General features: G+C 52.1%; 6 protein-coding genes across 6 annotated transcripts; 3 read left to right on the top strand and 3 right to left on the bottom strand.

Annotated features, from left to right (window-relative positions):
- Window positions 1–662: 662 nt before the first annotated feature.
- On the top strand, window positions 663–3,665 carry SMAC4_06815 (uncharacterized protein). The gene is made up of 2 exons (XM_003348991.2): window positions 663–2,471; window positions 2,551–3,665. The coding sequence occupies exons 1-2, from the start codon at window positions 2,179–2,181 to the stop codon at window positions 2,789–2,791; spliced, it is 534 nt and encodes a 177-aa protein (XP_003349039.1). The 5' UTR covers window positions 663–2,178; the 3' UTR covers window positions 2,792–3,665.
- Window positions 3,666–4,492: 827 nt separating this feature from the next.
- Window positions 4,493–7,143, top strand: SMAC4_06814 (uncharacterized protein). The gene is made up of 5 exons (XM_003348990.2): window positions 4,493–4,831; window positions 4,901–5,298; window positions 5,657–6,573; window positions 6,666–6,798; window positions 6,885–7,143. The coding sequence occupies exons 2-5, from the start codon at window positions 5,095–5,097 to the stop codon at window positions 7,050–7,052; spliced, it is 1,422 nt and encodes a 473-aa protein (XP_003349038.1). The 5' UTR covers window positions 4,493–4,831; window positions 4,901–5,094; the 3' UTR covers window positions 7,053–7,143.
- Window positions 7,144–7,213: 70 nt separating this feature from the next.
- Window positions 7,214–8,345, bottom strand: SMAC4_06813 (uncharacterized protein). Its single transcript, XM_003348989.2, has 3 exons — window positions 8,165–8,345; window positions 7,544–8,092; window positions 7,214–7,430 (listed from the first exon to the last, which is right to left on the bottom strand). The coding sequence occupies exons 1-3, from the start codon at window positions 8,306–8,308 to the stop codon at window positions 7,320–7,322; spliced, it is 804 nt and encodes a 267-aa protein (XP_003349037.1). The 5' UTR covers window positions 8,309–8,345; the 3' UTR covers window positions 7,214–7,319.
- Window positions 8,346–9,257: 912 nt separating this feature from the next.
- SMAC4_06812 (uncharacterized protein) lies at window positions 9,258–11,083 on the top strand. Its single transcript, XM_003348988.2, has 3 exons — window positions 9,258–9,547; window positions 9,676–10,545; window positions 10,634–11,083. The coding sequence occupies exons 1-3, from the start codon at window positions 9,494–9,496 to the stop codon at window positions 10,928–10,930; spliced, it is 1,221 nt and encodes a 406-aa protein (XP_003349036.1). The 5' UTR covers window positions 9,258–9,493; the 3' UTR covers window positions 10,931–11,083.
- Window positions 11,084–11,112: 29 nt separating this feature from the next.
- Window positions 11,113–12,933, bottom strand: SMAC4_06811 (uncharacterized protein). Its single transcript, XM_003348987.2, has 6 exons — window positions 12,591–12,933; window positions 12,217–12,485; window positions 12,020–12,047; window positions 11,819–11,952; window positions 11,511–11,757; window positions 11,113–11,397 (listed from the first exon to the last, which is right to left on the bottom strand). Exons 1-6 carry the CDS (start codon window positions 12,646–12,648, stop codon window positions 11,201–11,203), a joined length of 933 nt encoding a protein of 310 aa, XP_003349035.1. The 5' UTR covers window positions 12,649–12,933; the 3' UTR covers window positions 11,113–11,200.
- A 980-nt stretch (window positions 12,934–13,913) lies between these two features.
- SMAC4_06810 (uncharacterized protein) lies at window positions 13,914–15,791 on the bottom strand. The gene is made up of 4 exons (XM_003348986.2): window positions 14,976–15,791; window positions 14,373–14,902; window positions 14,201–14,306; window positions 13,914–14,125 (listed from the first exon to the last, which is right to left on the bottom strand). Exons 1-4 carry the CDS (start codon window positions 15,252–15,254, stop codon window positions 14,087–14,089), a joined length of 954 nt encoding a protein of 317 aa, XP_003349034.1. The 5' UTR covers window positions 15,255–15,791; the 3' UTR covers window positions 13,914–14,086.
- Window positions 15,792–16,142: the final 351 nt, after the last annotated feature.

Genomic DNA, 16,142 nt, shown 5'->3' with positions numbered 1-16,142 from the left:
GTTGTTGTGGTGTATGTACAGAATTCGTGCCCGAGTTCGGTTATCGTGGTATCGGACTGCCAGCAACCATGGCCGTCACACAACGAAAGGGGCCAAGGAACAAGAAAAAATGATAGTAAAGCAGAGCAACTGACGGGTGCCAAAACTTTCGAAAAACAAGAGGTAAACGTGTCGATACAAAAAATGAATGACAAAACTCTAGGTATATGTGAGCAAGATAGGTCAAATCAATAGATGTTCAGCTGGGGCCCAAAGAATGAGATGACATCTCAACAACGACAAGGCCAAGAAAGCATGGCAAATGGAGTCTGAGGGGGGCAACGGCGAGTACCTGAAACATGGCCAAAAAGCTATGAGTCGAAGGTACCTGCCATCCACCTCCTACCCCGGTGACCCTGGGGCCCCGATTCTACGAGATGGTGGCGGCATGGACGAAAGAGTTTGACGATGAAGCTTGGACCTGGACTTAACACTAACAATTAAGTCATGGATCAGTCCAATGGATAACAGTGATGAAGATAAAGATGCGGGTACAGAGGAGAACTAACGGCGGGAGTGCAGGTTCTTAGCATGTGATGCACAGATGTCGGTCATCTGCCTGTTTGATAGCATCAGAGGGCATCAATGGTCAGCTTTACTTTCAACCTTGCTCCGTCCCATTGTCCCTACCAACCCTCCAATTCTTTGTGCTAACCAGTAGGAAAGCGAAGCCTAACCCCGCGCTGCACGACATCACAGTTACTCGTTCCTGGAAGTTGGGCAGCTTTTGATATTGGACCACGTTAGTCATTCTTACGGTAAGGTTGCCATGTCTCGGGCGGCATGAGAGAACCCCTGGCAGGCCGATTGTACATAGGATTCTAGATGTTAGTCGTGAAATTCCCAACACATTTTCTTGAGAATTCTTCTTCAACAGAATAACAAGTCGAAGTGTGTGGCCGGAGGTCGGGCTGAGGAAAGCTGGGCAACGCCATGAACGAGCTGGGGCCTTTTTCTTTGTTTTGGCACCCCTTTTGCACCTCAGTCCTTTCCCAACAGTTTAGCTGTCAGCCCACTTTGCAACATTGGCGAAGCTGTGACGTGAGATTCAAGGTTAAGGGGGACTCGATGACGGGAGTAGTTCGAGATGGAAGACACCGCTCTTCTGCAACATGCAACTGTCCAGTATGAGATGAAAACCAACATGCATTGCCGCTCTGCTTGATCCTAGCTTTACGCAATCTTTGGTCCAGTCGCAAGTGTTGACACTCCAGTCGCCATGGCCGGCCCGTAAAGATGCTGTCCAGGCCATCGATTTGAGGCTTCCATCAGTTCTCTTGTTCAAAGCAATTCAGGTGTATGAGAGCAAGGGTCTCGTCGAAAAGACCGGAATGCCAATGGACTTGGACGGGGCCGCAATTGGGGAGCTTCCGGTCAGTCCGATACGCAGAGGTGGCGACGGCGATGTCTCGTATCAGTCCGTCGCATTCCTTGTCCGGACGCCGTATCGTCGATGGTTGGCGTCGATTGCATCTATCGGGGAAAGGCACGGTGACATGGCCATTCTTATTCGCTGTCATCTGCTGTTGATGCTTGTGGTGATGTTGATCGGAATGTTGTCCTTGCTGCTGCTTGAGTGTTTGATGTTCGTGGTGCTGTTGTGGCCATTGATGCGAAGAGATTATTGGTGGCATGAAACAGGGCTGAAGTATGCCCCTCAATGCCCTGAAGATGGTGGGGCAGCTAAAGGCCAAGCAGGTCAGCTCCCGATAGCGGTCCATCGCGAACTGCACAGCTGCATTGGTATGAGGTGAGACACCGAAACTTCTCGTCGTGCCGCGGGCTGGACCCTTTGTTGGCGCTTGAGATATACTAAATTACTGCCTTTCATCATGAATCCAGAAGTCAATTCCTAGTTCGCGGGATTAGCAAATGCAAGTCCAGTGTTAGTTCTCGGCCTCCCTTTTGCTGGTCGTTTTGTTGTTGAGTCCCATCCCCACCGCCGCCTGCTTCGGTTACTCCCGCCCGCTGAACATCATCAAAATAAGCGAATAGCGAGAGGACAAGTCAACAATCCTGCGCCAAACAGTTCTCGTCGCCTTGAGCTCCGTCCCAATTGCCTTCGCCAACTTACGAGAATCAACAGCACACCGACGACACTCATACGAGACGACACCCAAACATCCTCACATCTCCGCAATGGCCGCCCAAAAAGAACTGTTCTCCGCCGATCTCCTCTCTCCCGAGGTGCAATCGGCCCTGCCCGAGGGCTACAAGCTGCGCGCGCTTCGCCCGTCCGACTATGACACGGGTTTCCTCGACTGCCTCCGCGTCCTGACCACGGTGGGCGACATTACACAGGAGCAGTTCCAGGACCGTTACAACTGGATCTCGCGACAGGACGGTGGCTACTTTATCCTCGTCATCGAGGACACCAACAGCAGCCCACCCAGAGTGGTCGGCACCGGCGCGCTGTTGGTTGAGCGCAAGTTGTGAGTAGTCCTTTTGAGCTTCCTAGCAGAAAACAATTGCCCTGAGCACAGACTGACATGTTCCCTCCCCCGAAAACAGCATCCACAATCTCGGGTCAGTCGGACATATCGAGGATATCGCCATCGCCAAGGATCAGCAGGGCAAGAAGCTGGGTCTCCGGATGATCCAGGCGCTGGACTTCATCGCCGAGAAGACGGGCTGCTACAAGACCATTCTCGACTGCAGCGAAGCCAACGAGGGCTTCTACGTCAAGTGCGGCTTCAAGAGGGCGGGTCTGGAAATGGCACATTACTATCAGAGCACCAAGAGCAAAGCTTAGGATGCTCTTACCTTTTCAAACTCGAAATGAACATCGTCTTTTTTTTCTTCCCCAACTCGTTGTGGAATGTTGACTTGTCTGGCTGCATCGGATGCGGCATTGGAGGGTGATTCGTTGGTGGCTGCTCGTGTCCAAGTTTCCTTCAGCTGTACTCGGATCCGGGACAAACGACGCCGGCTGATGACGCCACCCGACTCCGAGACATGCTCAAGATTCGATCCATCGCTATCTTAACGATGACATGGGTAGTAGCTTTTGGGATCTCGAAGGAGATCGCATTACGTCCACATTACCGCTCGTGTAAGGTCTCTTGTATCCAGGGACGGCGTACAGGTGGTGGGTGAAGTTGGTGGGTGAAGTTGAGCACATGGTACGTATCTGCCGTGTTAAAGGTCAATCGGACATCCGTTGATCGGCCCATGGGCGACCGTCAACAATTCCAGATCTCGGCCTACAAACACAGCAGTAACAGCACCCTTTGAATTCCCGCCTGAGATGTGAAGCCCTTTTTACGTCCCCAAAAGTCCCCCTTTCCGGATGGAATGCAACCATCTTGTCTCTTTCATTTCGGATGTGCCCCTGGTTTGTAGGCGGTGTTCCTGGATTCTCACAGACGGCTTCATCCAGGGCTCCATGCTAGGGAACGCGATCCGGCTGGTCAGTGCACAAGCTTGCATACCTAAGGTGCCTCTACCTACCGGTAAAACCTGGGTCAGCAGACCTGGACTCGCTGGACCGAATGGAGGCACTTGGAACACTGAAATGGGCGTTTCCAGTGGACCATCGAGGGACTTTTTGCCCTTCCAATGTTCTGTGTTCCAAGCATTTCTTGGCAAATACCCCAGAGACCCCCCGACCCGGCTGCTCTCCACCCCCTGTCCGACCACTATCATTATGCTTTAGCCAAATTTCGGCCCTACCTGCTTGTTAATTCGAGATCGTCACACCCCTGAACCCTCCCCACTTCTGCATCTTTCACCGTCAGTCAATCATCTGACATGTGATTCTCGGAGCCGACCACAGCGTCGCCAATCCAGTCCAAGCCGGTCAAGAACCTGCCCAAACAGACCAATCCCCGGTGGTTATAGTGGCTGCTAATCAACTCCAGACCGATGTTGGATCCAGAACTAATGGTTCAGACTCTTCTTTTTTCTTCTTCTCGATCATTGCCCCAAAAACAAGCTTGCCAAATCCACTCGCTTCTCTCCGCGCTAGAAGCCTCCAACTGTTCGAGGGCTGTCACCTGGCTGCTCTGCAAGTCGGCTGTGTAATCCTTGGTCAACTCCCCCATCATCGTACATCTCTTTGTAATCTGGGGAGCAACGCCTACCTACTCTGCCGGGTATGTCAATGGTACGTCTCAAGTGAGGTATTACAAGGCTTACCACGCACGGATATGGTGTGCGCATTGTTTTGGGCCCTGTCCCAGGAAGGGGAAAACGGGATCTCCCCGATGGACCATCTCATTAGACTGGGGATGTCCCTTTCGGCATCGTACCCCATGAGGGAGACGCACACCCACCACGGGACCACCTCCCTGCTTTGGTCGTCATGGGTGAGCTGATCCTGTTACCATTCTGGTAATAATGTCGAGCCATTCTTGTGTCGCTCTCTTCTTTCCCCACACTGGCCGGGCCTCAGAATCCGGTATAATAACTCATCTGGCCCCCGTGTGTCTGGTCGGCTGACTAGAATTCCTTTGTTCTGATTATTCTTCCATTTCACAATCATTCGTATAAGACTCGCAAAGCATCGCTATATAAACCATTCACGAATTCTTATACAATCCGAACTCATACATACCCGGCCGGCATTTGACACCTGTCAGCACATTCGAGCACATATAAAGCACATTGCGGATATCCCCAACTGTCCGTCCACGCACACACACACGCAAGCAAACTGCAAGCGAGTGTCTCAAGACTTGGGTCGAACCGACAGCATCAGTCTATTATAAAAGAAGCACATTCCATCATTCAAAATGAGCGAAGATCTTCACGCTTCCATCACCCGCGTTCGCCTCGCTCTTCTTCAGTCTCAGTTAGTTTAACCCCATCCACCATCCACCACCCGTTTTTTCTTCCTCCCAACTTACACCAATCCACGTAGGGTCCGCGAGCACCCCGGCACTTCACCCGTTCGCCGCCGCAGAAGAAGCATCTCGACGGCCGTAGCCTACGCCGGATCCACCAAAGACGGCGTTCCTCTTTTCGCCAAACAGAGAGTCGTTCGCGTTGCTCTCTGAACAGGCTTCTATCATCTTTTTGGTTACTTTCCTCTTTTAGTATTTCGTTCTCTTCAACATGGCTCCTCATCAGGTCCACAATGGTCGGCAGCAGCGGGAGCAGCAGAAGCAGAAGCAGGGCTCTTCGGCAGGAGGCGACGGCGGATTGGGAGGACTAGGCAAGACTCCCAAGAACTGGATCATGGGTAACGAGGCGTTTGAGGCGAGGATGCCTCATCATGAGGGGATCAAGGCACTGTGGGAGACCAAGTGGAAGTTCCCAGTAAGTTTTCTCTGTGCCATTCGGTTTTTGGCTTCATGATTTTTCATGTTTTACTACTACAATTTCTTTTGCTTTTCGGTACGGGATCAAAAGGGATCATCATCATCATCATCATCATAGCAAGGGAGAAAGGGAGTGAGGGGGGGAAGGAAACAGTACCATCATCAACTCAATGACAATCGAATCTTGGGTTTCGCTCATCACTTAACTGCCTGTTTTATCGATACCGCACTGCACGACGATGATTTTCTTTTCCCTTCCCTTCGCCATTGCCAGAGCGAGCGACCAACCAGGAAATCTTTTCTAACCCAGTCAACACATTGAACACTGCTAAACTCACCTACTCATCTCCATCCAGTGCTCCAAATCCCTCTACCCCTTCCACGACGGTCTCTACGAGGACTTCGCCGCCTCCTTCGACGCCCTCATCAAGGCCAACCTCAACGACATGACCTCCCCCGAGTGGACCAGAACCTTCCTCTCCACAGGCATAGCCGAACAGCTCATCATCGACGGCAACCGAGTCATGACCCAGCACGACAAGCTTCCCCGCATCGAGGCATTCCAGAGACGTCAACTCCGCGAGCAGGCCTCGGCGCTCTACCTCCGCGCCTGCTGCATCTACCGCATCGCCCGTTTCCCCTACATCACCTCTTTTCCCAACGTCAACGACCAGGAGAAGTGGAACGCTTGGGAGAAGCAGAAGGCAGCTTACCTGATGGCCGGCGAATTGTGGGAGGACACTCCCCTGCAGGAGATCAACGTCCCCTTTCTTCAAAGAAAGGCGGCACAGGGCGAGAAGGAGAGCATTCCCGTCTACGTCCGGCTTCCGTCCAGTTATCGCGGAGACGGTGGTTCTCCCGTCGTCATCCTCATGACTGGTCTCGACGGGTACCGTCCCGACAACACGGTTCGGTGCAACGAGTTTTTGGCGAGGGGATGGGCCGTCGTGGTCGTGGAGATCCCCGGAACGGCGGATTGTCCTGCCGACCCCGCGGACCCGGAGAGCCCCGACAGGCTGTGGGAGAGTCTGCTGCAGTGGATGGACACGTACAACCAGAAACCGCATCCGACCTACGAGGAGGAGTGGATCAAGACGTTTGATATGAAGAGGGTCATGGTTTGGGGCCTGAGTGCTGGTGGGTATTATGCGGTCAGGATCGCGCATACGCACTCTCGTAGACTGGCGGGCGTGGTGGCGCAGGGGGCGGGGGTGCATTATTTCTACGATCAGAAGTGGTTGGAGAGGGTGGATGGGCATGAGTATCCTGCTCAGTGAGTTCTCTCTCTTTCTCCTGTCCCTTTCCCTTTCCTAGAATAAGTGGGAAGTTTTGAGTCAGTATGGCTAACAGAGTGTGTGATAACAGACTCACTCCTGCTTTTGCTATGAAGCATGGATACAACTCCGTCAAGGAGTTCAAGGCTGGGGTGCAGAAGAAGTTCTCCTTGTTGGAGAACGGGATCTTGAATAAGCCTTCGACTAGGCTTTTGTTGATCAACGTGAGTCTTTCCCGTCCGCTTCACAATTCGTACCTACACTTCCATGTCTGTCAAGAGACTAGACTAACTGACAATACCCAAAATAGGGTACCCAAGATGGTCTGATGCCCATCGAGGATTCCATGATGCTGATGGAATACGGCTCGCCCAAGGAGGCCCGTTTCTTCACTGGTGCTTTGCACATGGGATATCCCCTGGCCAACTCGGCGGTCTACCCTTGGATGGAGAGCGTGATCCGCTCGGTTAGAGGTTAAATAGTCCTTGTCCAGGACAACCACAGCGGTTTGGTTTGGCTGTGACTGGTATGAACCCCCCGTTCGGAATATGTCAGAAGAGGACAAGGTATCAACGAGGTCAGATGTTTTTTTTTTTGAAACTTGTAAGCACACTTGAACAAGTCAATAGTTTTGGTTGCCCGTTTTTGGAAAGGGCAGCAACAAATACTATCATGCAATTTTTTTCCCATCCATTACCATCCATCACCGCGCTGCCTATTACACTTTCTTCTTTCCCAACTTGACTTACCGTCCCATCCACCCACCATCAACAACCAACACATGGCCGCTCACGTAACCACTCGCTTTACTGGCCAGATACACAGCCGTCCCCTTGAAATCTTCCGGACTTCCCCACTGCAGCATCGTCGCCGGAAGGAAGGCATTACGTTAGCAAGCATGCTACCACTGACTGTCCACACTGCAGTCCAATTAAGCAAGGAAAGAAAGAATGAAAGGAATGAACTTACCCTCCCAGCCGGAATCCTCTCACTAATACTCCTCAACCGCCCCTCATCCTTCAACAGCGCCTCATTCATCTCCGTCTCAATATACCCCGGCGCAATCGCATTGACCGTTATCCCCTCCTTAGTCCACTCATTCGCAAAGCTCTTGGTCAGCTGCCCAACCGCGCCCTTACTCGCCGCATACGCCGGGACCGTCAGTCCGCCCTGGAACGTTAGGAGGGAAGCAAAATTGATCACCGACCCTTTCCGTTCCGTAACGGGGTGCGGCTCGAGACCCAACATGTGCGCGCCCACGTCCCGACATAGCGTGAAGACGGTGTTGAGGTTGACTTGCATCACTTCGGCAAAGTCGGAGTCTGGGAATAAGTGGGAAGGATGTCGGCGTTGGATGCCGGCGCAGTTTACCAGGATGCGGATGGTGTAATTGTCGGAGAGGATGCGGGGGATTAGCTGGGAGACGTCGGTGGGCGAGGAGAGGTCGGCTTTGTAGATTGTGGCTTGGCGGCCGAGGGCCTTGATGGCGTTGAGGGTGGTGGTTGAGGATTCGTCGCGCTGTTGTTAAGAGGGTGAGGGTGTTAGAGGAGTCCTGGATTGGTGTGTTGACTGGAGTAGACAAAGACGGACCTGAACAAGAAGGATATCAGCCCCGGCTTCGGCTAGGGCAATGGCGACTGCTTGACCGATGCCGCGCGTGGCACCGGTGATGAGGGCAGTGTGGCCCTCGAGGGAGAACATGTTTTGGACACTGGTGGTGGTGGATGATGACATCTTTCTGGTACGTGGGTTGTTATTGGGATGAACGGTAAGGTAAGTTCAAAGGAAGGGGAGGGGATTCAAGACTGAATATGGGGATCTTTGGTGACGGGAAGTTATTATACAAAAGTCAACTGAGCTTCAGTCCAATTTGCTCCCCCATCATCAATCATCCTCTTCCCCACGTCCGACCTTGACAGCTTTGGAAGTTCAGCTGTGTCCCCCACGTAGTGTAGAGCAGGCCATCATCCCACGCTCCCCCTATTCTAGAGGTTTCGCTTAAATATTCTTCAACCCCTTGCTTGCTTTGGGATGGTTGTCCAGGGATGAACAAATTTCTTGATCAGCTCGAAGTAAAAGAAAACCCTTGACTCAACATTAAATCCACAACTGAAGTCCATCTTGGTTGCTCCCCCTGACACCCTGAAGAACAAGTGGAGATCGCCCTCCTCGCTAACACCACCGAGCGGGAAAATGCGGGGAAAGCTTCCCCTCTTCCCCACGTTTATGTTCCCCGCTTTCCCCACGGAGTACCAACCGGGTCTTACGGGTTAAACAGGTCTGTCTACAAATGGCTGTTGTCGTCGTCGGGACAATTTGTTTTGACGACAGTTGCAGTCATTCGCTAGAAGTAAGGCCGATATACGGGGTACAGCAGCAAGCAGCTTGGACTCCCGTCACGAGGCCCTTACCTCTGGTGACTCGTTTCTCTTTGGGTTAATTTGTTTTGACGATTATTTGCGAGTCCTGATGGGTGAGCAATCTGTGGTGTGATGGGAACACCCCGACGAGTTCATCCGCGGACTTGAGTGCCGACTGTTGAAGCAGTTGAGTCTTCTCTCGTAAGACCGAGCGGAAGAAGTACGTAAAAGCCTTTTCCATCACTTCTCCTGGGCTGACTTCACTCTACCAATGTTGCACGGCCGGGTGGATAGCAGGGCCTAGTTGAAAGGATTCCAGCTACACTAGAGGCTATGTAGACAAGGTGCCTCTAGGTTCGAAGTTCGGGTGTGGCTTCGGTATAATAAAGTTACATCTGCCACCTTCACTATCTACCTTGTTTCTTTCTTTGCAAGCTTGGTCTGTCTCGCTGTGTAAGCAAACACCAACCAAAGGGTTCACCACTACAACCACATACCATCCATACACATCGTCACTTTGTATAACCCGTGTACGAGGTATCTATCTCGGGCAAACAGAATGACAAGTACAATCAAAGCCTCCGTCCTCCACGGGGCCCGCGATCTCCGCGTGGTGAGTTCAACAACCAACCCTTCTTTTCACATCATCCCATCCTCCCACAACCCATCCCTCCGAGATCAACAACCAAACCCAAAGTCAAACCCAATCATCAACTAACTCCCCCTTTCCCCCAAAAACAGGAATCCCGCCCCCTCCCCACCCTCTCCCCAACCGACGTCCTAATCTCCATCAAATCCACCGGCCTCTGCGGTTCCGACCTGCACTACTACACGCACTTCCGCAACGGCGACATCCAAGTGCACGAACCCTTGACTCTCGGGCACGAGTCCTCAGGTGTCATCACCGCCATTGGCCCCTCCGTCACCAATCTCAAGCCAGGCGACCGGGTGGCTCTCGAGGTGGGCCAGCCGTGCGAGGCTTGCGAGCTATGTGCTCCTTCTGGTGCCAAGGAAGAAAGCAGATACAACATTTGCCGCTCCATGCGTTTCCGCTCTTCAGCCAAGGGCTGGCCGCAGTTCTCCCACGCCCAGGGGACGCTGCAGGAGGTCGTCGCCCACCCGGCCAAGTGGTGCCATAAGTTGCCTGAAGGCGTGGATTACACGATGGGCGCGCTGGCGGAGCCGTTGAGTGTGGCGATGCATGCTGCGGGAAGGGCCCAGATCGGTTCTCTTGTGTCTGTGTCTGAGCCTGAGACGAAGAAGAGGGCCAAGATTCTAGTCTTTGGCGCGGGAGCAGTCGGTTTGCTCTGCGCTGCCGTGTGCAAGTCCATCACCAAGGGTCAGGCGACGGTGGTGATTGCGGATATCCAAGCTGATAGGGTCAGGTTCGCAGTGGAGAATGGGTTTGCTGATGCGGCGGTTGTGGTGCCTATCCCGGAAAAAAAGAGGCCGGAGACGATAGAGGAGAAGTTGAAGTATGCGAAGAGCGTGGCGGAGAGGGTTAAGGGCGCTGAACTGCTGCCGGTGGACGGCGAAAAGGTTACGGTGGGGGAGGTGAATGTTACTTTTGAGTGTACGGGGGTGGAGAGTTGTTTGCAGAGTTCTATTTATGTGAGTTACCCTTTTTTTTCGCCATTTGGTTTTTGCTTGCAAGCCCCTTACACTATTGGGCATGAATAGCTAACATTCTGAAAAACAGGCAACGGCACCGGGAGGCAAGATCATGATCATTGGTATGGGAAATCCCATTCAGACACTGCCCATCTCGGCCGCTTCGCTGAAGGAGGTTGATCTCCTGGGCGTGTTTCGGTATGCGAATGCCTATCCGAAGGTGATTGAGCTGTTGGCCAGTGGGGATCCACATCTGCCGGACTTGTCTAAGCTGGTGACGCAGCGGTATAGTGGTTTGGAAAGTATCCCCAAGGCGTTCGACATGGCGGCTAGGGTTAAGGATGATGAGGGGAATCTGGTGTTGAAGGTTATGGTTGATATGTAGAAGATAATGGAGGGAAAATGCTGTCCGTATAGTAGAGCAAAAGGAGATAGATGACTTTGATTAAAACAAGAATGAGACATGAGACATGATAGAAGAGACGGGGGCTAGTTATGGTTCCTACAAAAAGCATAGTAGTAGACATCGCAACAGACATGATCAGCGGAACAGTACACTCCTTGCGATACCCATAACATGTTGTTCTTATTTACTTTTGTATTCTTCTATATGTCAGGAAATTACGTTTTCCAACATCTTGTCCCGGGCCCTAACCTACGACTTATCCGGGAATCCGAAATCGACACCAAATGGCGGATACACATAACGCTGCACCTTGCCCCCCTTGACCAACCCTTCCGAATAATCATTCAGAAGCTTCTGATCCTCAGCATCCAGCTCGATCAACTTGGCGTTAGCCTCGATGCGGTCCGGGTTCGTCGACTTGGGCAAGACGGTGCTTCCACGGTAAACTGTAAATATTCGGAACCATGTCAGCACTTGTTTTTTTTCTCCAATTCGCAAGCTCCACCAGCACATAATGAATGTCCGCCAGGCCAAATATAAGAAGACGGGAAATACGTACGGTGATAGCTCAACAAAACAGTAGTAGGCTTAACGCCATGCTTCTCAGCGACCTTGACCACCGGCTCGGCGCTGGTCACGGGGCTGCCGGTGCTGCCGAAGGGCGAGTAGGCCATGATGTGGATGCCCTTCTCCTTGCAAAAATCGACAATCTCCTGCTGGGGCAGTTGCGGGTGGTTCTCGATCTGGTTGACGGCGGGGACGATGGTGGCGTGGGGAAGGAGTTCTTCGAGATAACGCTTGCTGTACTGTTTTGTCGCTTTAAGTCAACAGCCGCCGGCATAGGGGTTAGGTAGAAGAATCACATACGTTGGAAACACCAATGGCCTTGGTCTTGCCGCCCTCTACCAGCTTCTCCATGTTCTTCCAGATCTGGATGTGGCTGTAGTCGCGGAGGATGTCGCGCTCGCCGTTGGGAAGCTTGGGGAATCTGTCATCGTTGCCTGTGTTGTTTCGTGTGTCAGTCATCCGCTTTGAAGAGTCAGTCGTTTATATAAAATTGAAACTCACCTTCGGGGTTCATCAATAGCGGCCAATGCTGTTACCACCAAAAATAAATCACCACTCGTTAGCACGTCTCTCAACACAATTCACTTCCCTTCCTCTTCCTCCCCAGCCCTTACCAACCCCCACTCAGCACCACCACACTCTCCTTTCACAGAACAGCCATCATAATCCCGGGGAAAGAAAAAGGATCGGATACATACCACCAAAAACAAATCAACATACTCCAACCCCAAATTCTTCAAGCTCTTCTCCAGCCCCACCTCCGCTCGGCTCGTGTACGTCGCCCACAGCTTCGTGACAACAAACACGTCCTCGCGCTTGACGATGCCCTGGTCGAACGCCTCCTTCAGGCCGGCACCCACGTGCTCCTCGTTGCCGTAGCAGTAGGCCGTGTCGATGAGGCGGTAGCCGGCTTTGAGGGCGGCGACGACGGCGTCTTTTACGAGGGTGGATTCGCCTTGCCAGGTGCCTGTTAAGTGGGAGGGGGAGGTTAGTTCGCTAGCTCGAGGGTGGGTGGTTGGGGGAAAGAGCGAGGGTAAGTGGTTTGGTGAGGTGGGAAGGGAGGGAAGCTTACCAAGTCCCAGGGCGGGAATGTCAGCTCCGGTGTTGAGCTTGAAGGTTTTGGTGGCCATTGTAGTGGTGATGGTAGTGGTTGTGAGTTGTTTCGTGCTGTTCCTAACCGCGAAAAAGCTTGGTGCTGCTGTTACTGCTGTTGCTGCTGGTCGTGATGGCAAGTTTCGACGAAGGAGTACGGGGAGTGAAGATGACAGAAGATGTCTACTTTTACACAAGGTAGCCAGATTTCGTGGACTTCACTCGAGATATTGATATGCCAAGAAGGGGAGTAAACGAAAAGACTTGGTTTATAAGAGAGAAATGTCTGGTTTTAACGAAGTCAAGCTTGGGACGAAAGAAAGTTGTCCAGGATTTAGTTGAGAAAACGCATTGGATATTCGGCTAAATGGTAATCGGCGTTAGAGATGGAGTGAGGGGGATTTACCTAAGTATAGCTACGGTACCATCCGTTTCGGGATATCCGTCTTCGAGGAGGCTAGATACCTTGTCCACATTCGTTCGTTTCCTTCATCTTGCCTGTGACTGCGTATGTGATCTTAGGATCCCAGATTCCGATTGTAAGCTTTTCGCGGATAGAGTGGGTGGGGGGTAAATGACATCGACAGGCCATTGTGTGATTTGAACATTGTCAACTTTGAGTTGAAGAATTTCATGAAACCCAGGACTTGGATCCTCTATCTCTCCATGTCTAGTCCGGAATTCCTATCCCTCCATGTGTAGTCAGGACACAATGGAGTTCGGCATTGCATTCCAGATACTGGACAGCATCACGGCCGTAGGATATCGATCACCTCGCTGGTGAAAGCCTCAAAAACAGACATCGTCAACATGGGACGGAAGTCAGTCTCTCACCTTACCCCGCTACAATGGCCTCGGAGGAACGAACTGCCCCTCTGTCGTAGTGAGACCTTGCTTGGTGTTTAGCCATCCCCACCCCCACAGTTTAGTGGTAACGGCGAGTGGATCATGTCCCCTAGCCTTTTCCGGGGGGGACTCAAGGGGACAGCTTTCCAAGGCATCGAGGCTTGTTCGAACCGATTGCAGTTCCAAAAACCGGAGAAGTGGAATGCCTGGCTTGACTTGGTCGTCTTATTGGTGGCATTTAACATGACCGATTTCCGTCGGTTAAGCTCCGTTGACGCGAGACAATTCCGTCAATGTACCGAGAGTGAACATCCGTTACGGTCTTGGTCCCTACGCTGAAGACTAGCTTCCTCAGCATACTGTACCCTAGGTATAAATGATCACCCCCACCCACCTCTCATAGACTCAAGTCAGTGAGAGAGATAATGTATGATTCAACCCTCTGCCCTTGGGAGTTCGAGTTGTGAAAAAGTGAACGAAGACGGCAAAACGCACGCAAAAGAGGCCCACGTCTTAGTGAGGAAGAGAAATTGTATAATTAATGCACAAAGTCTACAAAGAGACGCCTCTGCATGCATTATAAGGAAGAAGTATAAGTAGTATTACAGCAAACGACGCCGGAATTGCCGTCTATCCGGCAATCAGCACCCAGAGAAGGAAGAAAATCATCTACACAAAGTCGCACAGCGTTAGAATCTCATGCAAGACATACGTAACAGAGCAGGAGGGATTTCGGTAACTCACCAGAACGCCAAACATCTTGGCTAATAGCCATCTATTACTTGAAACACGGCTCCAATATTTGAGCAGTTCTTTTTGCGCACCTTCGACGTTTTCTACCACGTCCTCTCTACATCGTGGGTTAATATTGTCTTGGTTTCTCGAGCTGTCTTGAGCTAATGAATGGGTAACTTACGTGTTGGCATCGATCCTTTGGATCATCTCAGATTGCTCGCTGACCATGGCTGCGAGCTGACCGAAAATGGAACCCAACTCGTTGATGGTCGACTCAATGGCCTCGATCGCTTGCCCTCGTTGTTGGACATAGGTATTTTGGCCCTCCTCCAACATCTGCAGCTGCATCTGCTGGTCTCCCATCGGGTTCAGGGAGATAAGATCTTGCTGCCCCGGTGCTGGCGTCCCCCTGCTAGGCGTGCCGTATAGCGGCGACGCAGACTGTTGTAGGGAGGCATGCGCGTGCTGGCCTACTGACGAAACGAAGTTCTCGGTCCTCGACCTCGACGCCTGGATGTTCTTGGTTCTGATTTCTAGCACGTCCTTGAAATTGGCACCAACATCTCCCAGCTTACCCTGCAGGAGCAGAAGAATGTTCTTGTTGTTCTCCCCTTCCTGGTCGGGCTTCGGGTGCAGACGCCTGGAAAGATCTTGCAGGTTCCTGATCTTCTCGTTCAATGAAGACAGGTCTTGTTTGATGACGAAAGTCAACTAGCATGACGAGTTAGCCAGCCGGACACGGCGTCGGGGCGCAAAGGACAAGCTTATAGGTAGCTGAGCTTACCTCGTTAATCTCAACGGGCCTGTCATCGAAAAGAGTCTTCTTCTTGGCCAGCTGTGCTAGCTTCTCCAGCTTGGCCATTGTCGCAGAAATGCCCCTTCCAATCTCTGCAGCTCCCCTCGCAAACTCGGACCTTCTAGGCTGGGCATCGCTGTTGGCAGCATGTTGTTGAGCAGTGTCGAGAAGTCGCTGCTTTCCTGGCTTTGCGGCCTGCCGACGCTGGGCAGCCGCAACAATCTGTCGGAACTCCTCCGTGCGGTCGTTGATGGCAAAGGTACCCATGATTAATGGTGTGTTGGTATATAGTGATGCGGCGAACCGTTCGTTTCCAAAAGCAAATCGCAGTGAATGGGCCGTAGAGGGGCGCGTGTACCCCTAAGCGACCGGCACGCGGTTAGGTCGTTATCGATAAAGCGTCGGTGTTCGTAAGGAAGCCAGGAATTGAGACGTCGTCAACTTGGTCAATCGCGACCGGGGGCGGATGCGACTTGTAGGCTGGAAGTATGCGGAGGAGATTATGGATTGGCAAAGTGGAAATGGGCGGGCACGGGGGATGCGAGCGAGGGCTAATTCGCGGCTGGCGAGGAGGTCGGGCGGCTCGTCGGGTGTTCTTAATTAAAGGTCGTGTCTATCAAAGGCGCTTGAGAGAGGGATTCGGGATGGCGTTTGAAGGAATGGCGTCGCTATACTAGTGTCGTCGTCGTCGTCGTCGTCGATGTCGTCGAATCAAATGACTGCAGTGGTGTTGTAGTCGTCGAGGTTCAACAATTTCCTCCGTTGTTGTCGATAAAGGGAAAAGGTGGTTACTTGGTTTCAGGAGTGCCCGTGACGCTGTGTGGCTCGGCCCCTGCAGTTCAACAGGAAAAGCCTACCGTGCAGAAACTCAAAGCTGATTGTCCAAGACACTGTGTTTAAGCTGTGCATGGACTAAGCTGATTGGTCAAACAATCCAATCTTTTTAAAGAACAACTATAGCACCCCGTTCAACCATGAAGTCAGCGCCTCGGCATTGCAACTCTTCCTCATCAATTAGTCTTCTTCGCCACTCCTTGGGAATAGTGTAGTGTATTATTCTTGCCCCAGACTCATGAATGTCAACATGTTTACGATGATGTGGCTTACCGGAATGGGCTACGACGCTTGAATGGCCTCTGTTCCAGGGCTACTGCA

The sequence above is a fragment of the Sordaria macrospora genome, chromosome 1 (assembly GCF_033870435.1).
Source record: "Sordaria macrospora chromosome 1, complete sequence".
In the NCBI taxonomy this organism is placed as follows: Eukaryota; Fungi; Ascomycota; class Sordariomycetes; order Sordariales; family Sordariaceae; genus Sordaria; species Sordaria macrospora.
The sequence above is the reverse complement of the archived record's forward strand: the minus strand, read 5'-3'. Positions and strand labels throughout refer to the sequence as shown.